Source organism: Bos indicus, chromosome 4, assembly GCF_029378745.1.
Source record: "Bos indicus isolate NIAB-ARS_2022 breed Sahiwal x Tharparkar chromosome 4, NIAB-ARS_B.indTharparkar_mat_pri_1.0, whole genome shotgun sequence".
Classification (NCBI taxonomy): domain Eukaryota; kingdom Metazoa; phylum Chordata; class Mammalia; order Artiodactyla; family Bovidae; genus Bos; species Bos indicus.
The window spans coordinates 86,698,524-86,726,143 of NC_091763.1; the positions used below are offsets into that span (position 1 = coordinate 86,698,524).

Genomic DNA, 27,620 nt, shown 5'->3' on the forward strand with positions numbered 1-27,620 from the left:
AGGTTGCCAACTGCAAGTTACCAGATTTTCCCACTTAATAGATAGAGTCTATCTTTGGGCTTGATTTTATCTAAGCAAAAGGCTTTATTAGAAGTAAGACACAAATTTAAATAAGGCTACTTCAAGGTCTACCCCAAAACAAATGATCCAGTCAGTCTGATAATTTTGGCCAATAAGATGGTCCGTGAGCTACTGTACTGCCTATTTTGCTATGGCTCTTGTTTTTGGTTTTCTTGGTAGCTGAAGTGCTCAGATTGCCTACCATGTGTAGACTTGGCTATACTTCACCTCAATATGTGGTTAACACTAGCATTAACACTAACTAATGGATTCAGGCTCTTGTGAATAAGGAGAAGATTTTTATTGTAAAATCCAAGATAAGCAATGAAAAAATGGGTTTCAAGCTTTTCCTTACCCCATCTTCAAAATATAGTTATATATTTGTCTTTAAGCAATTTTGCTGTAGAATTAGAAATATTATTTCAAAGTGCATATATACTTTTACATTTTTAAAATACTAACTTGTACAAACTCATAAAATGTATGCAAAGCATAAGAACTTATAAAAAAGTAAAAATCACTCCAAGTGTCACCACATGAGGAGATTTACATTTTTGAATATATGTGATAGTTTCAAAATGGCATCATAACTTGATAATGTTTTGTATCATGTGCATTTCTTCCCATCAGTAAGTATTTGGGAAACTTAATTGTAATGGAATCACATAATTTCATATTATGAACATTATGTAATTTATTTAGGTTTCTTCCACTTTTTGAACATTAACATACTTTCCTATTGTTCACTGTTACTTTCAGCGCTTTGAACATCTTGGTACATGGCACTTTGTTCTCATCTCTGCTCATCATTTAAAATATATTCCTTGGAATAGAATTACTGTCTCAAAGGCTATGAAGTATTTTAAGAATCTTGTTAACTTTTGCCAGCTTACTTTCCGTAGAGTTTATACTAGTTCATACTTCCACCTGTATGCAAAAGAACATCTCAAGTTATTTTGAGCATCATTGAATATTTTAAAAATTAAAATAATAAACCTTTGACTATTTGATAACTGAAAAATGATGTCTCAGTGTTATTTTAAATTATGTTTTTTTGATAGTCTAATAGTTCTGTATAGCTTTAATAATTATTTTTGCATTTTAAAAATTTCTCTGCTCATGTATTTGCCTTTAGCAATTTGTAAGAATTCTATATGTTTGAAATATATCATTATATTTGTTGAATGTGTTTTAATGGGGTTTCCCAGGTAGCACTAGTGGTAAAGAACCGTCCTGCCAATTTAGGAGACAGTAAAAGACACAAGTTTGATACCTGGGTCAGGAAGATCCCCTGGAGGAGGGCATGGCAACCCACTCCAGAATTCTTGCCTGGAGAATCCCATGGACAGAGGAGCCTGGTGGGCTACAGTCCATAGGATCTCAAAGAGTCGGAGTGACTGAAGTGACTTACGATGCACACACGCAATCTATACTTATTGACAAACATGGAATGTTTTGGGCTTCCCTGGTGGCTCAGAAAGTAAAGAATCTGCCTGCAATGTAGAAGACCCAGGTTCGATCCCTGGGTCAGGAAGATCCTTTGGAGAAGAGAATGGCAACCCATTACAGTATTCTCGCCTGGAAAATTCCATGGACAGAAGAGCCTGGTTGGCTACAGCCCATGGGGTCTCAAAAGAGTTGATCATGACTTAGCTATAAAACAACAATGAACATTAGAATCATTTTGCCTATTAAAAATACCCCATTGATACTGAACTGTTCATTAATAATATGGAAAGAACTGATAACTTTCCCCAAGTTCAATGTTCCCATTTAAGGATGTGGTAGACCTCTTTATTTATTCATATTTTTATATTAATAATAGTTCATCTCTTTATGCAGTTTTTGGTGTTTTACGCTTTTCATGGTAGATGTGAATGGAATCACATTTTATTCTCTGTTTGGCTATTTTAGGATGTCAGTTGTTGAGAATTTCCCACCAATCCTAATCCTTGAGCAACACAGCAGACATTCTTGCCCTACACCCAATTAAAATTAGTAAGAGCACATGGGCATAAGACTTCATGACAGAACCATTATTTAGATTGTTGAATAATAACACACTGCTATTATACAGATAATATTATGAAAGTATGCTATGCTGTGCTTAGTCGCTCAGTCATGTCTAGCTCTTTGCAACGCCATGGACTCTAGCCCACCAAGCTCCTCTTATCCATGGGGATTCTCTAGGCAAGAATACTGGAGTAGGTTGCCATACCCTCCAGGGGATGTTCCCAACCCAGGGATCGAACCCAAGTCTCCCACATTTCAGTCAGATTGTTTACCATCTGAGCCACCAGGGAAGCCCATGAATACTGGACTGGGTAGCCCATCCCTTCTCCAGAGGAGCTTCCTGACCCAGAATCAAACCAGAATCTCCTGCATTCCAGGGGGATTCTTTACCAGCTGAGCTACCAGGGAAGTCCTTATAATAGTATACAATGGCATAATAATATAATAATACATAACCTATATGCAGGTCAGGAAGCAACAGTTAGAACTGGACATGGAACAACAGACTGGTTCCAAATAGGAAAAGCAGTACATCAAGTCTGTATATTGTCACCCTGTTTATTTAACTTCTATGCAGAGTACATCATGAGAAACGCTGGGCTGGAAGAAGCACAAGCCGGAATCAAGATTGCCGTGAGAAATATCAATAACCTCAGATATGCAGATGACACCACCCTAATGGCAGAAAGTGAAGAGGAACTCAAAAGCCTTTTGATGAAAGTGAAAGTGGAGAGTGAAAAAGTTGGCTTAAAGCTCAACATTCAGAAAACTAAGATCATGGCATCCGGTCCCATCACTTCATGGGAAATAGATGGGGAAACAGTGGAAACAGTGTCAGACTTCATTTTTGGGGGCTCCAAAATCACTGCAGATGGTGACTGCAGCCATGAAATTAAAAGATGCTTACTCCTTGGAAGGAAAGTTATGACCAACATAGATAGCATATTGAAAAGCAGAGACATTACTTTGCCAACAAAGGTCCGTCTAGTCAAGGCTATGGTTTTTCCATTGGTCATGTATGGATGTGAGAGTTGGACTGTGAAGAAGGCTGAGTGCCAAAGAATTGATGCTTTTGAACTGTGGTATTAGAGAAGACTCTTGAGAGTCCCTTGGACTGCAGAGAGATCCAACCAGTCCATTGTGAAGGAGATCAGCCCTGGGATTTCTTTGGAAGGAATGATGCTGAAGCTGAAACTCCAGTACTTTGGCCACTTCATTCGAAGAGTTGACTCATTGGAAAAGACTCTGATGTTTCGAGGGATTGAGGCAGGAAGAGAAGGGGACAACAGAGGATGAGATGGCTGGATGGCATCACTGACCCGATGGACGTGAGTCTGAGTGAATTCCAGGAGTTGATGATGGACAGGGAGGCCTGGCATGCTGCAATTCATGGAGTTGCAAAGAGTCGGACATGACTGAGCGACTGAACTGAACTGAACTGAACACAAATATAATAACATATTTTGTAACGTGATTAATTCATTTTTCATATACATTTGCATACAGATTTTTGCATACTTTTAATATTAATATTATTTTTTGGAGTAGGAAATGGCAAGTCACTCCAGAATTCTTACCCAGAGAATCCTCACGGACAGAGGAGCCTGGCGGGCTACAGTCCATGGGGGTCACAAAGAGTCGGACTCGACTAAGCAACTAAGCACAATAGTTATCTTTCAGTTCAGTTCAGTTCAGTCGCTCAGTCATGTCCGGCTCTTTGTGACCTATGAACCACAGCACACCAGGCCTCCCTGTCCATCGCCAACTCCTGAAATCCACCCAAACCCATGTCCATCTAGTCAGTGATGCCACCCAACCATCTCATCCTCATCGTCCCCTTCTCCTCCTGCCCTCAATCTCTCCCAGCATCAGGGTCTTGTCAAATGAGTCAGCTCTTCGCATGAGGTGCCAAAGTATTGGAGTTTCAGCTTCAACATCAGTCCTTCCAATGAACACCCAGGACTAATACACATGTTATTTCTATCTCTGTTCTTGTTATCACTGTTTCATCAACAACTCAGTTTTTCTCTTATACTAGAATAAATTCACTGTTAGTTATGGAGGTAAAACAAAATAACTATAATTATTTTAGTACTGTACAATAATAATGAGCTTGTTCCATTTTAGTGTTTTATTGGTGTTCTAGAAGACTGATAGGAAAAAGAAAGAAAGAAAGAAAGTGAAAGTGAAGTCGCTCAGTCGTGTCCGACTCTTTGCGACCCTGTGGACTGTAGCCTACCGGGCTCCTCCATCCATGAAAAGTGGCACTTAATTTCCTGCTCAACACCCTTACTCTATCTGAAATATTTCAGTCCCTCTCCCCAAGTCTTTCCTCATCAAAATCTATACTCAAAAGCTTTAAGTTCAAACTAGCTTAATGGAAAATTTTATCACTCATGTCATTTAATCCTAAGGAATAAATTTTCCAAATCTAAATCAGCCTTTTAATATCAAAAAAATAGTGAATGCTTCAAGTGAACTATTATGGTGCTATAAAACCATATTTATTAACTTGAGACATGAATGATTATTATGTAGAAAAAGCAAGTAACTAAATAATGAAACAATGTAATTCAGTTAATGTAAAGTTATTATATTGCATAGCATAACATTTAAAAAACATATATAATGTACAAGATTGTAAATACTAGTTCATGGTGGAGATGGGGTTACAGGTGATCTTTTAAATTAGTTTTGCTTAACTTTATTTTTAAAATTTATCTGAAATAGGTATTACTATATGATCAAGATAAAATTATTAACATGTTTTCAACAGAAAATGCTTCAACTTTATGAATATAGATAAATCACATTAGGTAAAACATAAGTAAGTATAAGAAAATATCCTGGTGACTTTCCAAGACAAGCCTATGAATATTTTGAGTTTTCATTGAATAGGTTTGGTAGACATATTGCCAACATACAAACCCTCTCTGGAAGGTATACACAGTCCTCAGTGTCTAAGGAGCACTAAGATATAATTGCTCACCTCCAAACCCTTCCCTAGTCCTATGAAAAATTTGTATTTAATTGGACATCTGACTACCAAAACAAACATATGGAGGAAATGGCTCCCTCTGTTTTTCACATTGTCCATTAAGTTCAATCTTTCCATCTCTTTTTACAATTTACCAGTGCCTCAGGGATCTGCTTTTTCATCTCTTTAACCTTATCATTAAATAAAGAAGTCATCTGTACTCTAATAACATATTTTTCCAGAATTCTTATCTTTAATAATATGGATTTGTGTGCCCTTCTATTTAGAGATAAGCTGCAGTTTAAGTTTTAAAATGGTAAAAAGTACTTAAATTTATTTATTTTCGCTTCAGTTCAGTTCAGTCGCTCAGTCGTGTCCGACTCTTTGCGACCCTGTGAATCGCAGCACGCCAGGCCTCCCTGTCCATCACCAGCTTCCGGAGTTCACTCAGACTCACATCCATTGAGTCAGTGATGCCATCCAGCCATCTCATCCTCTCTTGTCCCCTTCTTCTCAGAGGCTAATTACAATATTGTATTGGTTTTGCCATACATCAACATGAATCTGCCACGGGTGTACAGAACATAGGCAAAACATTCTCCGACATACATCACAGCAGGATCCTCTATGACCCACCTCCCAGAATATTGGAAATAAAAGCAAAAATAAACAAATGGAATCTAATTAAAAGTAAAAGCTTCTGCACAACAAAAGAAACTATAAGCAAGGTGAAAAGACAGCCTTCAGAATGGGAGAAAACAATAGCAAATGAAACAACTGACAAACCACTAATCTCAAAAATATACAAGCAACTCCTACAGCTCAATTCTAGAAAAATAAACGACCCAATCAAAAAATGGGCCAAAGAACTAAATAGACATTTCTCCAAAGTAGACATACAGATGGCTAACAAACACATGAAAAGATGCTCAACATCACTCATTATCAGAGAAATGCAAATCAAAACCACAATGAGGTACCATTTCACGCCAGTCAGAATGGCTGCGATCCAAAAGTCTACAAGCAATAAATGCTGGAGAGGGTGTGGAGAAAAGGGAACCCTCTTATACTGTTGGTGGGAATGCAAACTAGTACAGCACTATGGAGAACAGTGTGGAGATTCCTTAAAAAACTGGAAATAGAATTGCCATATGACCCAGCAATCCCACTGCTGGGCATATACACTGAGGAAACCAGAATTGAAGGAGATGCATGTACCCCAGTGTTCATCACAGTACTGTTTATAATAGCCAGGACATGGAAGCAACCTAGATGTCCATCAGCAGATGAATCAATAAAAAAGTACTTATATTTTTAAACCTCTGCAAAGGGGAGAAAACTAATGGTATTCTTTTTTCTAACCCTGGAAAACAGTTGGAATTGGAAGATAGGTGGTTTGGAGGAGGTTATTGCAGCAATGAAATTAAAAGACACTTACTCCTTGGAAGGAAAGTTATGACCAACCTAGATAGCATATTCAAAAGCAGAGACATTACTTTGTCAACAAAGGTCCATCTAGTCAAGGCTATGGTTTTTCCAGTGGTCATGTATGGATGTGAGAGTTGGACTGTGAAGAAAGCTGAGCGCCAAAGAATTGATGCTGTTGAACTGTGGTGTTAGAGAAGACTCTTGAGAGTCCCTTGGACTGCAAGGAGATCCAACCAGTCCATCCTAAAGGAGTTCAGTCCTGGGTGTTCATTGGAAGGACTGATGTTGAAGCTGAAACTCCAATACTTTGGCCACCTGATGCGAAGAGTTGACTCACTGGAAAAGATCCTGATGTTTTGAAAGATTGAGGGCAGGAGGAGAAGGGGACGACAGAGGATGAGATGGTTGGATGGCATCATCGACTCGATGGACATGGGTTTGGGTGGACTCCAGGAGTTGGTGATGTACAGGGAGGCCTGGCGTGCTGCAGTTCATAGAGTTGCAAAGTCGGACACGACTTGAGCAACTGAACTGAACTGAATATATGTGTATTTTTTAAAGTTACATCTGTAGTAATTAACAGTAAGTGCCATGTTTGAACTATAAATATGCACTAAACAAGTTACCTGAATTTCCATAATTAATTAAATTATGTTTCACAAATGTCTTTGCATATATACTGGATACAAGTATATATTCCAGATAGGTAAAAATGGAGTATGTGAAAGTCATTCAGTTGTGTCAGACTCTTTGAGATCCCATGGACTATACAGTCCATGGAATTCTCCAGGTCAGAATACTGGAGTGGGTAGCCTTCCCCCTTCTTCAGGGGATCTTCCCAACCCAGGATCAAACCCAGGTCTCCTGCATTACAGATAGATTCTTTACTAGCTGAGCCACAGGGAAGCCCTAAAAAAATGTGCTAACACAATTCAAAAGCAAACTAATAGTCAACATTGAATGACAGGAAAATATCCGGGTCAAGCCTGCCATGTATGGTATTATGATTTTATAGACTCTGTGGTGTACTCACGATATAGCAGATTTAATTTTGCTTGGAAAGTTTGCCTTGGTTGACTCATCAAGGTTTTGGTTTAGATCACTTGAGTCATAAACTCAGCTTCCTTTACAAACAAAGGTATTGACAGTAGAATATCTAAAGGAATAAAAGACTTCTGTAGCCAGATGATGTGTTCACAGCTGATTTTCTCCTTAAAGGAACTCATTTCTGATTTTACATTTTTTCTTCTCTGAGAGGGGACTGCTCTTCTTTTGTTTTGAGTAATTGATGGTTATGACTACCGTAACCATCAATCTTTATTATCATTGGTACGTCAGCCTTATTCGTATATGTCAATCACTCTGATAATCCTAGTCTGTTTACGGGCTTTTCCAGGTTCTTCTTCAAGTGGTCAGTAGCCACTGACCTGTTTTCTTCTACTGCCCTCTACCTCTTTCACTTCAGTTAGAAATATTTGTTCATTTTTGTGCTTGTTTATTTAATATTTTTATTTAAAGTATACTCAATATACAAAATATATTGAACACTTTCCAGTATGTCTTTCCTGTTTTGAAAGGAATTCTAGATAAGAGGAGAGTATAGGATGAAATAAAAAAGTGAAAATTGATGCGACTTTTGTATCATGGTGAGCTGTCACCAAAAATAAGTCCCTAGGGACCTATACAGCCCCACCCCCACCCCCCACCCCCCCCCATAGGATAGCCCAGCTGGCTGCCCAAATCCCTGGTTTGCCACTTCTTGGTGCCCAATGCCCTTCCTCTATATGATCCATTTTGGTCCCTGTCCCAAGTCTTTCCTCATCAAAGTCTATACTCAAAAGCTTTAAAGATTCATCTCTAAATTCTATTCCTTCTTTTCTACCTTTCCAGATTTCTCCCATCAACTGACTTCCTTTTCCCCCTCCTCTGAAGTTCCTTAGTGATATTTTTAAAGGCTGTGAAGCATACAATTATCATTTACCTTGGAAAAGTCTACTTTGAGAAATCCAGTTTCAGAATCCCAGTCTTCAGATTTTTATCTGTGGCTGTTTTCTACCTGAAGTTTCTTTTTCTGCTTATGTGTTACTAAGTCGCTTCAGTCATGTTCAACTCTTTGAGACCATATGGACTGTAGCCTGCCAGGCTTCCCCTTCCATGGGAATCTCCAGGGGAGAATACTGGAGTGGGTTGCCATGCCCTCCTCCAGGGGACCTTCTCAACCCAGGGATCGAACCCGGGTCTCTAACGTCCCCTGCATTGGCAGGGGGGGTTCTTTACCATTAGCACCACCTGGGAAGTCTTTTTCTGTGGACCACTCTATTTCTTCTGTCATACATTTAGCCTCTTAATAGCATTGTGTGTGTGTGTGTGTGTGTGTGTGTTGTCAGAGCATGGCTGCTAGATTATATCGTAGAATGCAGGTGATGAATTGTTGATCAGCATGAAGCAGAGACTTTCTTTAGCCATTCAGGGCAAAATCAGAGGGATTTATATAGTTCAAAATACTTGTAGTGATATTTTATTTATTTTTTTGTAGTGATATTTTAATACAAAATGAGCACCTTGAGTTTTTCTTTGTTTAAAAAAATAAGCAAAAAATGCTGAATTTATGTACATCTTCCCTCTAGTTGTTATCAAAACTTTGATTTCCATTATGTGGATCTAAAGAAAAGTAAAGGAATATGTGGCATATAAATGTTTGCAAAATATGTAAATGCTCACAATAAGTATAAGCTTGAATAGATTGAAGCAGTGACATTTAAAGTTACCTAAAAGCCTGGAGAATCCCAGGGATGGGGGAGCCTGGTGGGCTGCCGTCTATGGGGTCGCACAGAGTCGGACACGACTGAAGCGACTTAGCAGTAGCAGCAGCAGCAAAATAGTATAAACCAAATTTCTCTCAATTTTGGTAGCCCCTTCATGAAGAATAATTTTTCAGGACAAAGTTTAGTTACCTTTTAAAAAGGTTTACTAATGTTTATGTTCTTACTCTGCATCATGTGTACCAATCATTCTTGAAATTTATTTCTTAGTTTTATCCCTACAGAACACTCACACCGAAGCAGACGGAGCAAATACTTTTAAACAGAAAGAAACAAAATATACAAGCTAAAGAAGCTAAAACCCACAGAAACAAAAAGTAATTCTATATTTCATTATTTTAATTGATTTTAAAATATGTAAGCACTTTGATAGACTCTACTCTATATAGGATTTACTGGTTTTCAAAGTATACAATGCAACAAAAAAAAGTGAACCTAGATTCTTTTTTTCTTGTTCATTGGAGCTATCACATCTCATCTATCAGACCTCTAAGTAGAATTTTAAAAGTGGGGTACTCTCTCACGCCCAAGGTCCATGTAATTAGCATATGAATGTGTAACGGATTGTTTGAAGTAACAATTAAGGGAACAGTACATAAAGGAACTGAAGAGAGCTACCAACACCTGGGAATCTTGTATTGAAAAAAGCTTTCTTAACGTAAGTAATTAAAAACCAAGGACAAATGCTGATTGTGTAGCAGTAAAGCCCTCCAAGGAAAGCTAAAATCTGCTGATATTTTGCTGTCGTCCTTTAGCCTGAATCATTAAAACAAGAGCTTACTGTTTGTTTTTTTTTCCAGTGGAATACTTGTTAATTATAGGTTCTACATGGCATTTGGTCTTCTGAAATCACCAAAATGCATTTATATGTCAAAAATGTCTTTACATTAAAAAAAATATTTTTATTCAAAACATAAATGATGAGAATAAACCTTTCCCTATGGGCAGGGCAAAGTTTCAGAGGAAAATTCCAAGTGATGGCCAGGTCAGGTCAGATATATGGTCAATTCTCTTTATTTGCCCAAATAATTCCTACTGGGAAATTCAACCCCAGTAAATTTTTTTTTTATTTTGTTTCTCTTGAAGAGGTTCCTACTCAGGCAGAGAACTTAAGAGAATAACCAGTAACTCCAGATTGTTAGGAACCCTTGATATTGGGGAAGACTTAGTGAGTAGGAGGCAGGAGCCATGGATTATTGTTTCCATTTTTTTCACTTTTTGCCTGTACAAACCATTTAAATTTCCATTGAAAAGATTTGTCTTATCTCTAAAATAGGAAATTTTGTAGGCTGTTAAATTCTGAATCAAATGACCTTTGAGGTCCTCACATCTAGTTGTATGTATTCCTTGATCATGAAAAAACACTTGTCCCCAGAATTTAACCTTAAATGACTACCCTTTTATGGACAATTCTAAAAAATGTGTTATGAGCCTAATGTTTAATTTTTAAATAGAAAAGCAAATATATGCATGAACATTCAAAGCAGTATTTTTCACAATAGCCCCAAAGAGGATACAACACAAGTATCCAACAGTTGATGAATGGATAAATAGAAAGTGGCACAGCCAACATCAAAACAAAAATTGCGGCATACAAAATGAAACAGGCAAAGAAAACTGTATTCAAGGCAATTGCAGTAGGGCGAGAAGGCAGACCCGAATCTAAACTTAACTCTGATGAGGCCGAAAAGGTAAGGTGTTTTGAGAGCTAGGTTGATCCCAGTGTAAATGTAATTCAGGACATTGGAGAAAGTCATCGGCCATCTGCATTTGCTAGTTGGCTCCATCCAAAAGAAAAATAAGCCTATATCATTATGACAGAGGTAGTTTTTACAACTTGGAGCAAGACACCTCAATGGAAGTTAGGCTGCTACCCTCCCACAGAAGGTGGGAGATAAGGGTGCTTATTTCCTTTGATAGTTGCTTTTCAGAGAGATGTTTTCCTTAGTTTTGATAAGTACAGTCCTAGTTGTAGAACGGCATATGGGCTATTAAAAAAAAATGTACTTCTCAAAGTAACAAAGAAAGAATGTATAAATGAAATGCTGGAAGAAATAGGAGGTCAGAAACATAGAGCTAGGATGTAGCCTGTCCAAAGTTTAGTCAAGCTGAGGGGAGCTTTAAGGCCGTCTTAGACACCGAACAATGGAATACTATTAGACAATAAAAAGGAATGAAGTATTACACTGCAGTATTTAAAGTGGATAACCAATAATGGCCTACTGTACAGCACATGCACCTGTTCTCAGTGTTATATGGCAGCCTGGATGGGAGGGAAGTTTGGGGAGAATGGATACGTGTATGTGCCTGCATATGTGTTCACTCATGTCTGACTTTTTTTGCCCCATGGACTGGGGCCCGCCAAGCTCCTCTGTCCTTGGAGTTTTCCAGGCAAGAAATACTGGAGTGAGTTGCCATTTCCTACTCCAGGGGATCTTTCTGACCCAGGGATCGAACCCATGTCTCTTGTATCTTCTGCATTGGCAATTAGATTTCTTTATCAGCTGAGCCACCAGAGAAACCCAGATACATGAATGAAAAGTGAAAGTGTTAGTCGCTCAATCATGTCCAACTCTTTGCGACTCCATGGACTGTCACCCACCAGGCTCTTCTGTTCATGGAATTCTCCAGGCAAGAATACTGGAGTGGGTTGCCATTTCCTTCTCCAGGTGATATTCACCTGAAACTGTCACAACATTGTTAATCGACTATACTCCAATACAAAATAAAAAGTTTAAAAAAAGGAATGAAGGACTCATATATTCTACAACATGGATAAACCTTGAAAACATTAATTTGCTAAGTTAAAGAAGCCAGCCATAAAAAGCCATGTATTACATGACTATGTATTTAGAAATATCTGGAATATCCAAATCTATAAATTAATGGAGGTTGAGGTGGGGTTGGGGGTGGCAGCTAAAGGTATGAGGTTTCTTTTGGGGGATAATAAAGATGCTTTAAAATTTTCTGTAGTGATGATTGTATAACTCTGAGTATAGTAAGTGCCATTAAGTTGTACACTTTCCTGGGTGAATTGTAAGGTGTGTAAATCATATTTCAATAAAACCATTATCAAAACAAATGTTTGTTGAAATGTGCTACATGGTCAATAGAATATTTACCTATATTTATAGGTAGAGAAATTTTTAAAACAATTTTTTTTGCTTTCTCCAAGGTAGGTTTTGGTTTTCAATAATCTATGGATTCAGAATGTGTATTTCTGTAAGATAGCCTGCTTTTAAGTTTTTGTAAAATTTTAGTATGTATTGATGTGTTCTTATTGGTGTGTTCTGCTAATCAGATTGTGTATAACATGGAATCAAAGAAAAATAATTTCTGAAACGTGCTTGAGATATTTGCCTCCCTTAAATTGGGAACTGTCAAAAAAGAAAAAAAAAATCTGTGTAAAGAGAATAAGAGGAAATAAGAGTCTCTCTTCAAAACTGATGAGAAATATATATAATATGTATGCATATCTGCAGTATGGTATAAATAAATCCTTGTATTCAAATGAAAACCATATGGACAGAACCCCAATTTATGAATATGTAATGTTCCACATGTTCATTTGTAAACTAGTTATTTGCAGCCTTTTCTTTTTTTTGGTCATGCCATGTGACTTACAGGATCTCAGTTCCCCAACCAGGGACTGAACTCACCACGGCAGTGAAAGCCCGGAATTCTAACCACCAGGCAACCAGGAAATTCCTGTAGCCTTTTCTACAGAAACAGTTTTGTCAACACTGATCAGCTTCCAAACTTAGCTCACAAAGATGTATTTTGCTCACAATGTAGCTGAAATGGCATAGTAGTGTTAAGACAGGCTGGAATAAAGGGACAATAGCACGAAGAGGAGAATGGATCATAACGTCCCTGTTTCTTGGGTACAGGCATGACTCCAGGCAAAATTCTGAACTATATAGAGTGAGCCTTTGGCTTCCATCCATTTTCCTTTCTGTAGCCCTTGCCCCGTGTTCAAGAACTAGAGCTTCTCTCTCTAGGTCATGAAAAGTCCACTATTTTATGATGCCCCAAGCTTCCCACTGGATTATCGCCCTCAGGCATCACTGTTCCTCTAAGAGACAAATTCACTTACACTGTCTAACACAAGCTTTGTCCCAGCCAACACGCGCGCACACACACACACACACACTGAAATTTCCATTTCTTTAAGACTATTAATTTTGTTGTGCCTTAGAAGTAAATTTTGAAAACATGGTAACCTCTGGATCTCCTAGAAGCATTTACAGATACAACTTGAGTTGTAACTTGAAAAGTATCACTGCTGCTGCTAAGTCACGTCAGTCGTGTTCGACTCTGTGTGACCCCATAGATGGCGGCCCACCAGGCTCCCGTCCCTGGGATTCTCCAGGCAAGCATACTGGAGTGGGTTGCCATTTCCTCCTCCAGTGCATAAAAGTGAAAAGTGAAAGTGAAGTTGCTCAGTCCTGTCCAACTCTTCGTGACCCCATGGACTGTAGCCTACCAGGCTCCTCCGTCCATGGGATTTCCCAAGCAAGAGTACTGGAGTGGGTTGCCATTACCTTCTCCGTCCATTCTATCTTGCTGCTGCTGCTGCTGCTAAGTCGCTTCAGTCATGTCTGACTCTGTTCAACCCCATAGATAGCAGCCCACCAGGCTCTGCTGTCCCTGGGATTCTCTAGTTAGTAGGATTTCGCGTATTCCATTGACGGAATGGTAAGAAAAATCTAAAGATAGAATAGGCTGTCCTTTCTGACCCTAGTCACTCTATGAGATGAAATCCTCTAGGTTGCTCATGCTTTTCACAGAATACCTTCTTTGTCTCTGCCTGAACTTCAGCAGTTTTAACATGTGCCCTGCTAAAAGTTACCCTAATTTCCAGAACAGGGATGGTGGAGTCTATAGTGGTGGCAGTTGAAATTGTGAAGATGACATAGAAAAGAATAATTGAGGACCGTTATTGTATGAATGGTGCTTTGGGCTTCTCATGTTTTTTAAAATTTGTACATATACATTTTTCTACACATTGATCAATTGGTTTTTTTTCTTGGTTGTAGATTGGATTTATGGATACTACAGACAACAGAGAAAACTTGTTGAAGAGATTGGCTGGTCCTATACAGGTAAATATATTAGAATATAATGAAATTCAATGAAAATTATCATTGTTTTTTGTATCTGCTCTTATATGTAAAAGAAAATTTTGTAGCTCCACACATCATTTTAACTTAGCTATATGGGAATGCAGTTAATCACTAAAAATATATCATATGCAAAATGATTTCTAGTGAATTTCCATTAACAAATTGGCAGAATAGAGTATATTGATCTCAGACAGAGCTAGATTTGAATCTCAGATCCACACTAGCTACATCTCCTTGGGAAAAGTATGTACCCTAACTGAGTCTCAGTTTTCTCGTCTGTGAAATGGAAGAGTTTTCTGAACATTAAATGGAGTTGACACAGTGCCTCCTTGTAAATAGAAAATTCTCAATAAACTTTATCAGCTATACTTGTTATGATCACAGTTGTTGTTATGATTAATATTAACAAATAATGATGGTAGTCTTGCCTTCAAAAGGAGTTTCCTTCTGAATTAGCGTGCTGAGTTAATTGGAATCAGGGTTAAATGTGATTTTGTGTGATTACTGGACATGAGTTAGAGCATCATTAATAGCTGATGTTGGCTTAAAATAGTTCCATCAGAAATGATGATCAAAAACCTTAGGAAAGACGAGAAGCTCTAGGCCTGATTGAATGAGCTTGGGTGGACTCTAGAGGGAACATAACATGCCTGATAACCATCTGAGATAGAGTTCAATGGTAGAATTGGGTACTCATTAGAGATAAGATTGGGTTAATAAATTGGAATCAAATTAAAAGACCTTTAACATGAATCTAGCCAATCTGTTTTATAGATGAAAGGGAGCAGCACCATGAATTTTGTAGTGAGGCATGCATTTTCTTTTTTTAATTCTTACTTTAAAAGTAGAAATTAAAAAAAAAATTCATTCAAATACAAAGAAGAATATAAAAGCACTGTTTACTCCCTCCAGGTATATCCACTAGAAAATTTGGTGTATTCTTTTCAGGACAGTTTTTATTATATTATGTTTATATTATATTATGTGTATATGCGTCTTACCTAGAGTTTTGCATCCAATTTATTCTAGTAATTATTTTTGAGCATTGCCTTATTTTAGTGATAATCCCTATTGATCCTGGTACTTAGTGTCTGCCTAACAGTCTATAGGATAAATGTTTCATTTTTAATATTTGGATATTCAGGCTGTTATAAACAGTGATAAATAGATGAATAGAAATGGTTTATATTTTTATCATTTTTATTAAAGAATCCTTGATATACCATTACTGAATAGAAAAAAATAAATGCTTTCAGAATTCTAGATACACATGACCTAGCTGGCCTCTAGAGAGCATGTATGTGCTTATGTATAAGTAAGTGACCACCCCACTGAATAAACCAGGATTTAAAGACTGTCATTTTGAAAATCTTCACTAATCTGATATGCTTAAAAAATGACATTTTAATTTTAATTTGTTCTGTTTGATTACTCTTGAAGTCAGGATTTTAATTTTTATTAGCTATTTATATCACCTTTTGGATGGAATGAGTTAAATTAGAACATAGAATAATCAAGATATACATTAAAGCAGGAAAAATTGAACAAATTAAGGCATGTCTAGCTTGTGACTTCTGTGCAGATGGGTGTGTGGTAGTTCTATATGACATTATATAGAAAGACTTGCCTTTAATTTACCCATTTATAATTATGACCTATATATAAGGACATTCTTTTTATTATTAATTTTTTAATCTTGAGAAATACATAACAGTGATTCTCCATAACTCTGTGCCATTTTTAATTATTTAAATTTATTATTTTGTAAAGTTTTGTTTATGTTTTGCTATTATATATCCAAGGTAATGAACATCCTCGAATTCTATTTCCTTGAGCAATTGTTTTTTCAGAAAAAATAGACTTCAACAAAGAGAGAGTTGTTGGATCAAATTGCCAAGTGTTTTTAATATTGATATAATGGTCAAATTTTAGAAAATTGTTTTTCCCCACATTTTTATCCATTTCCTCACATTTTTACTCACACTTGTTTTAAAAATCTGGTCAACTTGATTGACAAAAAGTAAAATCCGATTTTTAATTTGCTTTTTTCTAATTATTTAATTTGTTGTTCAGAAACTAGCAACAAGAAATTAAAGTGTCTGACTCATTGCAGTCCATGCACTGAAGCACACCAGGCTTCCCTGTCCTTCACTATCTCCATGAATTTGCTTAAACTTGTGTCCATTGAGTCAATGATACCATCGAACCATCTCATCCTCTGTCAACCCCTTCTCCTCCTGCCCTCAATCTTTCCGAGCATCAGGGTCTTTTCCAGTGAGTTGGCTCATCACATCACTGGCCAAAGTATTGGAGCTTCAGCTTCAGCATCAGTCCTTCCAATGAATATTCAGGGTTGATTTCCTTTTGGATTAACTGGAATTGATGCTTTCAGATTGTGGTGCTGAGGAAGACTCTTGAGAGTCCCTTGGTCAACTTGGAGATCAAAGCAGTCAATTACTTAATTTCTTAAATTACCCCAAGTAACAGGGTTTAGGTTAGGGTTTTGGGAGGACGAATGGTAAATAAATACTGCCTGGGTAATGGTTAATTGAATAAGAATGGTAGACCTGAGTAACTGGTATTAAAAAAAAAAGGACAATCCATTTATTTAACTTAGTTTCACTTTTGTTTTCAGTAAAAGGGTGTGTTATATTCTTTTTTAATAAATTTCTGTCTTAGTTTCTCTGGATTTGATTCCAGGTCCTGCTTACAGTTTCAGATGAGGACATTTTACAGCTGCTTAGCTCAAGCTGAGTGCAGATTGAGTATTTTGTCTGAATTCATAGAATGTCAAAAAGAAAACAAATTAAAAAAAGCCTTTATCCAAATGAACACTTCTCTCCCAAGCAAATCATACCCAAGTCAAAAATTTTAAATATGGATTATTCAATGTTAAATATATTATCTCTTTTTATTTTTAATATAATAATGCTTGGTAGTATTTTCAATTTCTATGCTTATTATCCCACCTGGAAAATGAAAAACTATGTGTGATAACTATAAAATTTCAGGATAAATTAGTTTTAAGAGTCTTAAATTTAATTGATGAACAGCTGAAGTAAATTGATTTTGACCACACTTAGTCCTAGTTTTGTTCATAATAGCTTATCTTGTTGAGCTGTTAGAATGTCTTCAATCTTGGAAGAAAAGACTTGCCCTTGAATGTATATATAGAATTCTATTCATAAAAGTTACTAAGAGCATCATAACATCTGCCTGTAAGAGAGCTCATTGCTTTACCATAAGCTGTTTAAAAATGTCACATGGTACATCAAACATGATTTAAATAGAATCACTTAAGCTAAGGTTGTTTCAGAAATATTATACAACTGCAATATGTGGAGAAACAATAAAAATCCATGCTGGCTGTCAGATGGATAGAGAAACAGTGGAAGAGGAGGAGAAGAGATTACTCTTTCAGTTGTGTTTTTTTTTAGCATAGACTATAAACAACTTTTCTATTCAGGATATATCCTATAATTATGCTGAGAAATGGCAGGGTTGGTAAATACAGTGAACAGTCCCATTTTTAAAGTTATTACGAGAAGGTGAGCAAAGTTTATCACTCTGCAATGAAAGAGCGAATAGTAAATCTGAGAACATTGGCACTAAAATCCAGTTCTTTCCTTAGTAACTTCATTTCATGTAAGGATTTCAGAAAATGAATGTCCTTCTTTCTATTAATGATAAATTTTCTATTAACAATGTCTATACAAAGACAATTCAATGAAGAAAGAAAAACTAAGTCATTTGGTCTTTTTTTTAATATATATCATGAACATGTAGCCCACAATGATCACGAGATTAAAATCTTCCCTCTGTTTGAGTTGTTAGACCTTATCACCTTAAGCAATGAGAAGATCATCAGAAATGAATGGACTTCCATTGCTTATTTCTTAGAAGTGATCACTATTGAAATGATTTCCTGGATTTAAAAATACATATATTCAGATGTTTCTTTTCACCATATTTTAAGAACAGCTTGAAACTGGAAATTGTGTATTGATATATTTTCAAGTGTTCTTAAACCCAGAGAACTTTAAAGTTTTAGTTAAGGGGTTGCATTGGCAAAACAAGATTGCATTAGACCACACAGGAGTCACTACTGGACACCTGACTGAACACCTTAGAAGGAGGGAACCTCTGAATGCCAAACTGATTCTGCTTCCTCAAATAGAATATCCTGTCTAAATAGTATTTCCAACAAATATATAGCCTAGAAGATACTACTTATGGAAAACAAAGGAACCATAATATAAGGTTGTGTATTGTGTGGTTTGGTGTTCGGCATTTATGTTTGGGCATAGTTGGGTTTAGTAATTTTGCTTCTCTTAACCTAGGAGAAATAGGTAACTCAGAAAGAAAATTTAAATCTGTATTGAATAATGACTGATTTTTGACTCATTTGGTCATCTCTTTACATCTGGAATCTGAAAATTCTTTTAACATATGATGCTTTCCTCTGAATCATCGCTCCTTATCTTAGACTATTCATTTCTCATTTCCAACTTAAGAATGAAAAGGCACATTCTAGAACTCTGTGTATAGAGTTGCCTCATTTTTGAAAGATATTATATATTTATATGACGTAGAAGAGAAACCTGGAAGGTTATACACCACCCTGTTGGCAGCGGTTTACCCCTGAAGAATGGGACTGTGGAGGGCCGCTGGAGGCAGGAGACCTTCACCTCTTACTGTATGCTATTGTATCATGCTCATTTTTTAAATACGTATATTCTAGCAAAAGGTTTTCAACACGCTTCTGTTAGTTTTAGCTAAGAAGGGCAAGGCAGTTGGATAATGAGCCCAGCTTTGCATTTTCACCAGTCAGGACGTAGGGACTGTGCTGAGCTGAGGTGTGAGGCTGCCACAGATATCTAATCAGAGCATGAGGACTTCCTGGTCACCCCTAACATTCAGACTGACCAGACTGTTTGCTCTGTATTTCAATTTTCTTTCAGTAAATAATTTTTAATAACACTCTGCCTAATTGTGCATGAATCAAATCAGTGTTTCACTTTGTGAAATCTCTTTGAACAATTACACTACAGATTGAACAGATCCAAGTGATCATTAGTTGGCAGTATGGCACCCCACTCCAGTACTCTTGCCTGGAAAATCCCATGGATGGAGGAGCCTGGAAGGCTGCAGTCCATGGGGTCACTGAGGGTTGGACACGACTGAGCGACTTCACTTTCACTTTTCACTTTCATGCATTGGAGAAGGAAATGGCAACCCACTCCAGTGTTCTTGCCTGGAGAATCCCAGGGACGGGGGAGCCTGGTGGGCTGCCGTCTATGGGGTCGCACAGAATCTGACACGACTGAAGTGACTTAGTAGTAGTAACTTGAGCCCAAACAGATTAAACAAACAAATTTGGGTGTATTTGATAATCTCACAAGAGGATTAGAGGGAGTTGACTTGCTTAATTGTATGTTGTAGACAGGTATTTCCTATCATCTATACATCTTTAAAAAGTTTAGCTAAGATGTATGTTTCTTATGGTAAATGGGATGAGTAGAGCATGCTTCATGAGAGGCTGAATAGGGTTCATTAAATAATCTAAAACTCAGAATTTATTTACCTGCAGATTATCACTTTAGGATTGAAAAAATAAAGGTGTGGCTGCAGAATAACATTACAATTAAATAATCAGACAAGATCGGGCTCGTTCAGGGTGGTATGGCCATAGACAATTAAATAATCATTGTTAAATATATCTAAGAATAAAACAATATGCCAGCAGTATTCCCCTGTGAGTAAGATGAAAATTGCATAGATTCTCTAGGCCAGCCTTGTAATTACCTCTGCTGACTCTATTTGGTAGTCTTGAATGGATTGGGCAAGTTCCTTAGTAGCTCAAGATGAGAACATCTGGCTATTTCTCCTGTTTGCACTCATATGTGTGGGCTTAGTGTCTGGGTTGACCGTTCCCCTTTCCTTTTTTTGACCCATAGTCATTCTCTGTGTTCTTTACTCTGAAATTTCCTTTTTTATAAAATACATCTTCCAGCAAAAAAAAAAAAAAAAAAGAATATTGCATGTTAATTAAAACAATTTAAGATCAGTCCACAGTTTTTGTTATCACACAAATTTCATTTAAATGTTTTCAACTTTTAGGCAAAATATCATGCAATTATTTTAAGTTGACCTTTGTCACCGTCCCTATTTTATGAAGCAGTAAAGGCTGAGTGCAAGGCTTAGTTTCCTGTTTTCTGCATGGTAATTCTGATTCTTTCTTTTTTTTTTAAACTCTAAAATATTGTATTGGTTTTGCCAAATACCGAAATGAATCCGCCACAGGTATACCTGTGTTCCCTATCCTGAACCCTCTTCCCTCCTCCCTCCCCATACCATCCCTCTGGGTCGTCCCAGTGCACCAGCCCCAAGCATCCAGTATCGTGCATCGAACCTGGACTGGCGACTCATTTCATACATGATATTATACATGTTTCAATGCTATTCTCCCAAATTTCCCTACCCTCTCCCTCTCCCACAGAGTCCATAAGACTGATCTATAGGTAACTCTGATTCTTTAAATTCAGGGTTTTCAAAGAGCAGAGAGAGAAATATGTAAGTAACTCATTTTGTTTAACATCAAGATTCCTTTATTTATTTATTTTTGGTTGCACTGGGTCTTCGTTGCTGGGCTTGGACTTTCTCTAGTTGCGGCCAGAGGGGACCACTTTCTAGCTGCAGTGCTCGGGCTTCTAGTTGCGGTGGCTTCTCTTGTTGTGGGGCACAGCCTGTAGGCGCGCAAGCTTCAGCAGATGTAATGCCCAGAATCGGTAGTTGCGGCTTGCAGGCTCTAGAGTGAGGTTTCAGTAGTTATGGTGCAGGGGCTTTAGTTGGTCCGTTGCATGGGGAATCTTCCCTGACCGGGGGTTGAACTCATGTCGCCAGTGTTGGCAGGCAGATTCGTATCCACTGTACAACAAGGAAGTCGTGACTCATTTTTTACATTCAGAAAGATTTCTTACTAAGTGAAGCAGAGAATTATAAAAGCTATTTTGAATATATTCAGATGTGTTTAGGACTGATTTTTTTCCCCTTTATCCAGTGAATGTATATATATCTATATATATCTATATATATATATCTATGTGGCTACCTCTCTATCCTGCTGCCTCTTAATACCAGGTCTCTTTTTTTAACTCTGTGGTGTGTTTTGTTCAGCTAAGAGATGCCTTGACTGAGCCAGAGGTAGAACTTTTCTTGGCTGGAGTGCAGAGGATTTTAGAGGTTCTTTGTGGCTTCTGGCAAACCAGCTTCCAAACTGCAGGGAGCTTCTTAACTATCATAGAATATTCTCGGACACTTGAAAGCTGTCTAGATTTCTTCCTCAAACAGTATGTGCCCGGGTTCCATGGAGAGGGAAGCGAACTTGAATGGTTTTTACAGGTAGATTCAGAGTAGTAGCTGATAACCTAGAGAGGTGGACTTGTTGGAAGCCAGAACTGAGAGAAGCAGTCAGGCGCCCCGGGAGATAATTACCGTGACTGAGGAAGAAGCCTGGCAGCAGAGGCTGAGTGCAGAGTAGAGGCTGGCATCAGCCGGTCCAGCTTCCCTGTGATGCTCTCAGCTGTTTGCGGGGCTTCTCCCCACCTAGAGATCCCCTCCCTCTCAAATGCCTGCAGGCACTGTCCTGGAAACAGAGAGCCCAAGCAAGCTCCACGTTGGGCTCCTTCTCAAAAAGCCTGAAGTGAGAAGACCACCCTGGGAGTCCCCAGACAGACTCACATGAAGCCAGCTGAAGAGCAGGCATCCAGTCCAGTCCAGCCCCTGCCCATAGCCCAGGAGGCAGTTGACAGGCTCTTGTCTAGGAAGGAGCAGCAACCTTTGACTTAAAATCCGATTCTTGTCCACCTGAGCTAAACCTTTTCCCTTAGAAGATACTACCTAGTTGTCTAACTTAACAGAGTGAATTTTGATAACAAAATTTTGAGAAAGAGGAGACCATATCTGGCCTGAGGAAACTGAGTGTGATAAGATGATAGGTACCTTTCTGATCATTTCTCTGCTCCTGTCATTTCTCCCAATGACCAAATCAATGAAGGATAGAGCTCTGAGCCATTATCTTGATTAGTATCAAGAGTAATGATCTGGTATATGTTTTCCCCCCAAAATGAAAATCACTTCATTTATTTCTCTTTGTAAAAACAATGCATGTTCATTTAAGAAAAATTATATATATATATATATATATATATATATATATATATGTGTGTGTGTGTATATATATACACACATACATACCGGGAGTTGGTGAGGGACAGGGAGGCCTGGCGTGCTGCAGTTCATGGGGTCGCAAAGAGTCGGACACGACTGAGCGACTGATCTGATCTGATCATATATATAAAAGTGTGGTAGGTGTGGGTTTCCCTTGTGGCTCAGCTGGTAAAGAATCTGCCTGCAGTGCAGGAGACCTGGGTTGAATTTCTGGGTTGGAGAGATCCCCTGGAGAAGGAAAAGGCTACCCACTCCAGTATTCTGGCCTGGAGAATTCCATGGGCTATATAGTCCATGGAGTCACAAAGAGTCAGACACAACTGAGTGACTTTCACTTCGCTATTTGTAGACTTAGTTATGTGTAAATACATAAATGTATTTATGTTTGTGAATATATGTATGTATTTATAAGCATAATATAAATGTATGTATAAATATTTACCTACAGATACATTTATGTAAATATATTAAATATAGAAAACAAATTTATGTACAGTGTGTATGTATAATAGCTGAAATTTATAGAAAATGGCTATAAATCTTAATTGGAAAACAAGAAAAGCTGTATTTTAGAGCCCTTTGCCATTTGGAAATTCAAACAATAGCAGAACCACCCAGAATCAGCATCAAAGCACATTCAAAACTTGGCACATTCCAAACTGGATTATTTCTAAACAACTAATGGCTAGTCTAGCTTTTTCACATGGGTATTTTCTTTCATATTTCATTAGCATTTCTAGGAAATAAGAGCTCCTTGCAGCACTTTTTTCATAAAAAACATATAGTTTTTCTTTTCTAAAAACCTCAAACTTGCACCCATACCTATAGTGCCCCATGTATCCTGAAGGAGATTCTTAGGTTCAGTTAATCTGTATTAAAATGTGAAGGAGTTGACTTCTTATTGATTGCTCGACTTGCCTTCTACCTGGATGTTATCATATATATTCCTTTGTCAAGGAATATCATATATATTCCTTGACAAAGGGAAATTTAAAGTTTTGAGATCATTCATTTAATGAAATCATACTTACTGGGTGCATAACATGAGCCAGACACTGTGTCATCTTCCAGGGTGTATTGAAAAATGGAAGCAGTCACAATCATGACAATTATGGTGATTACCAAGTGTGATAAATGCCCCAATGGTAGACTGGGCTGACCCAGGTCTGTAGCTCCTACATACCTTAAGGGGTTCACAGGAAGCTCCTTTACACTGAAATAAAACATAAGTAGGAGCTAACTAAACCAACACATGTGAAAGATTATTGCATGCAAACAGAGTGGCTGTGTTAACCTATGGGCAAGAGAGAAATTGCTATGCTTCCAGCCTCTCTAGTATGCTTCTTCCCTGGATAGAAAAATAGGAATGTGATGAGAACATTCTTCAGTTCAGTTCAGTGGCTTGGTTGTGTCCAATTCTTTGAGACCCCATGGACTTCAGCATGCCAGCCTTCCCTGTCCATCACCCACTCCCGAAGCTCGCTCACACTCATGTCAGTCAAGTCTGTCTTGCCATCCAACCATTTCATCCTCCGTCATCCCCTTTTGCTTTCAATCTTTCCCACCATCAGGGTCTTTTCCAATGAGTTAGTTCTTCCCATCAGGTGGCAAAACTTCAGCTTCGGCATCAGTCCTTTCAATGAGTATTCAGGACTGACTTCCTTTGGGATTGACTGGTTGGATCTCTTTGCAGTTCAAGGGACCCTCTGGAGTCTTCTCCAACACCGCAGTTCAAAAGCATAAATTCTTCGGCACTCAGCTTTTTTTATAGTCCAACTCTCATATCTATACATGGCTACTGGAAAAACCATAGCTTTGACTAGACAGACCTTTGTTGGCAAAGTAATGTCTCTGCTTTTTAATATGCTGTCTAGGTTGGTCATAGCTTTCCTTCCAAGGAGTAAGCATCTTTTAATTGCACGGCTGTAGTCACCATCTGCAGTGATTTTGGAGCCCAGAAAAATAAAGTCAGCCAATGTTTCCTCATCTATTTGCCATGAAGTGATGGGACAAGGTGCCATGATCATAGTTTTCTGAATGTTGAGTTTTAAGCCAACATTTTCACTCTCATCTTTCACTTTCATCAAGAGGCTCTTTAGTTCTTCTTCACTTTCTGCCATAAGGGTGGTGTCATCTGCATATCTGAGGTTATTGATATTTCTCCCGGCAATCTTGATTCTACTTTGTGCTTCATACAGTCCAACATTTCTCATGATGCAATCTACATAAGTTAAATAAGCAGGGTGACAATATACAGCCTTGACGTACTCCTTTTCCTATTTGGAACCAGTCTGTTGTTCCATGTCCAGTTCTAACTGTTGCTTCCTACCTGCATACAGATTTCTCAGGAGGCAGGTCAGGTGGTCTGGTATTCCCATCTCTTTCAGAATTTTCCACAGTTTATTGTGATCCACACAAAGGCTATGGCATAGTCAGTAAAGCAGAAACAGATTGGAACTCTCTTGCTTTTTCAATGATCCAGTGGATGTAGGCAATTTGATGTCTGGTTCCTCTGCCTTTTCTAAAGCCAGCTTGAACATCTGGAAGTTCATGGTTCACGTATTGTTGAAGCCTGGCTTGGAGAATTTTGAGCATTACTTTACTAGTGTGTGAGATGAGTGCAATTGTGTGGTAGTTTGAGCATTCTTTGGCATTGCCTTTCTTAGGGATTGAAATGAAAACTGACCTTTTCCAGTCCTGTGGCCACTGCTGAGTTTTCCAAATTTGCTGACTTATTGACTGCAGCACTTTTGCAGCATCATCTTTCAGGATTTGAAATGGCTCAACTGGAATTCCATCACCTCCACTAGCTTTGTTCATAGTGATGCTTCCTAAGGCCCACTTGACTTCACATTCCAAGATATCTCACTCTAGGCAAGTGATCACACCACCGTGATTATCTGGGTCGTAAAGATCTTTTTTATATAGTTCTTTTGTGTATTCTTGCCATCTCTTCTTAATATCTTCTGCTTCTGTTAGGTCCTTACCATTTCTGTCCTTTATTGAGCCCATCTTTGCATGAAGTAGTCCTTTGGTATCTCTAATTTTCTTGAAGAGATCTCTAGTCTTTCCCATTCTATTGTTTTCCTCTATTTCTTTGCATTGATCACTGAGGAAGGCTTTCTTATCTCTCCTTGATATTGTTTGGAACTCTGCATTCAAATGGGTATATCTTTTCTTTTCTCCTTTACTTTTGGCATCTTTTCTTTTCACAGCTATTTGTAAGGCCTCTTCAGACAATCATTTTGCTTTTTTGCATTTCTTCTTCTTGGGGATGGTCTTGATCCCGCCTCCTGTACAATGTCATGAACCTCCATCCATAGTTCACCAGTCAATCTATCAGATCTAGTCCCTTAAATCTATTTCTCACTTCCACTGTATAATTGTTAGGGATTTGATTTAGGTCATACTTGAATGTTCTAATGGTTTTCCCTACTTTCTTAAATTTAAGTCTAAATTTGGCAATAAGGAGTTCATGATGTGAGCCACAGTCAGCTCCCAGTGTTGTTTTTACTGACTGTATAGAGCTTCTCCATCTTTGGCTGCAAAGAATATGATCAATCTGATTTTGGTGTTGGCCATCTGGTGATGTCCATGTGTAAGTCTTCTCTTGTGTTGTTGGAAGAGGGTGTTTGCTATGACCAATGTGTTCTCTTGGCGAAACTCTATTAGCCTTTGCCCTGCTTCATTCCGTATTCCAAGGCCAAATTTGCCTGTTACCCCAGGTGTTTCTTGACTTGCTACTTTTGCATTCCAGTCCCCTATAATGAAAAGGACATCTTTTTTGGGTGTTAATTCTAGAAAGCCTTATAGGTCTTCATAGAACTGTTCAACTTCAGCTTCTTCAGCATTACTGATCAGGGCATAGACTTGGATTACCGTAATATTGAATAGTTTGCCTTGGAGACGAACAGAGATCATTCTGTCATTTTTGAGATTGCATCCAAGTACTGCATTTTGGACTTTTGTTGACTATGATGGCTGCTCCATTTCTTCTAAGGGATTCCTGCCCACAGTAGTGGATATAATGGTCATCTGAGTTAAATTTACCCATTCCAGTCCATTTTAGTTCGCTGATTCCTAAAATGTCGACATTCACTCTTGCCATCTCCTGTTTGATCACTTACAATTTGCCTTGATTTGTGAACTTAACGTTCCAGGTTCCTATGCAATATTGCTCTTTACAGCATTGGACTTTGCTTCCATCACCAGTCACATCCACAACTGGGTGTTGTTTTTGCTTTGGCTCTTTCTCTTCCTTCTTTCTGGAGTTATTTCTCCACTGATCTCCAGTAGCATATTGGGCACCTACCAACCTGGGGATTTCATCTTTCAGTGTCCTATCTTTTTGCCTTTTCCTACTGTTCATGTGGTTCTCAAGGCAGGAATACTGAAGTGGTTTGCCATTCCCTTCTCCAGTGACCACATTTTGTCAGAACTCTCCACCATGACCCGTCCGTCTTGGATGGCCCTACATGGCATGGCTCATAGTTTCATTGAGTTACACAAGGCTGTGGTGCATGTGATTAGATTGTTTAGTTTTCTGTGATGGTGGTTTTCAGTGTGTCTGCCCTTGGATGGAGAAGGATAAGAGGCTTAGGAAAGCTTTCTGATGGGATACACTGACTGAGGGGGATACTGGGTCTTGTTCTGATGGGTGGGGCCATGCTCAATAAATCTTTAATCCCGTTTTCTGTTGATGGGTGGAGCTGTTTTCCTTCCCTGCTGTTTACCTGGGGCCAAACTCTGGTGGAAGTAATGAACATAATGGTGACCTTCCTCAAAAGATCCCAGGCATGTACTGCTACAGTTTGTGCCCCCAACCCTGCAGCAGGCCACCACTGACCCATGACTTTGCCGGAGACTCCTGGACAGCCACAGGCAAGTCTCCTGTGGGGTCACTGTTCTTTCTCCTGGGTTCTTGTGCACATGGTTCTGTTGTGTCCTCCAAGAGTCTCAGTCCTA

The 27,620-nt window shown here is 38.3% G+C and overlaps 1 protein-coding gene across 6 annotated transcripts in view; it reads left to right on the forward strand.

The window, feature by feature from the left end:
- Positions 1 to 27,620, forward strand: part of PTPRZ1 (protein tyrosine phosphatase receptor type Z1) — a 208,944-nt gene that overhangs the window by 53,211 nt on the left and 128,113 nt on the right. For all 6 annotated transcript variants that reach the window (XM_070788070.1, XM_070788072.1, XM_070788074.1 and 3 more), the window contains exon 2: positions 14,340 to 14,405. In XM_070788070.1, coding sequence (XP_070644171.1) covers positions 14,340 to 14,405 — 66 coding nt within the window. The remainder of the gene's footprint in view (positions 1 to 14,339; positions 14,406 to 27,620) is intronic.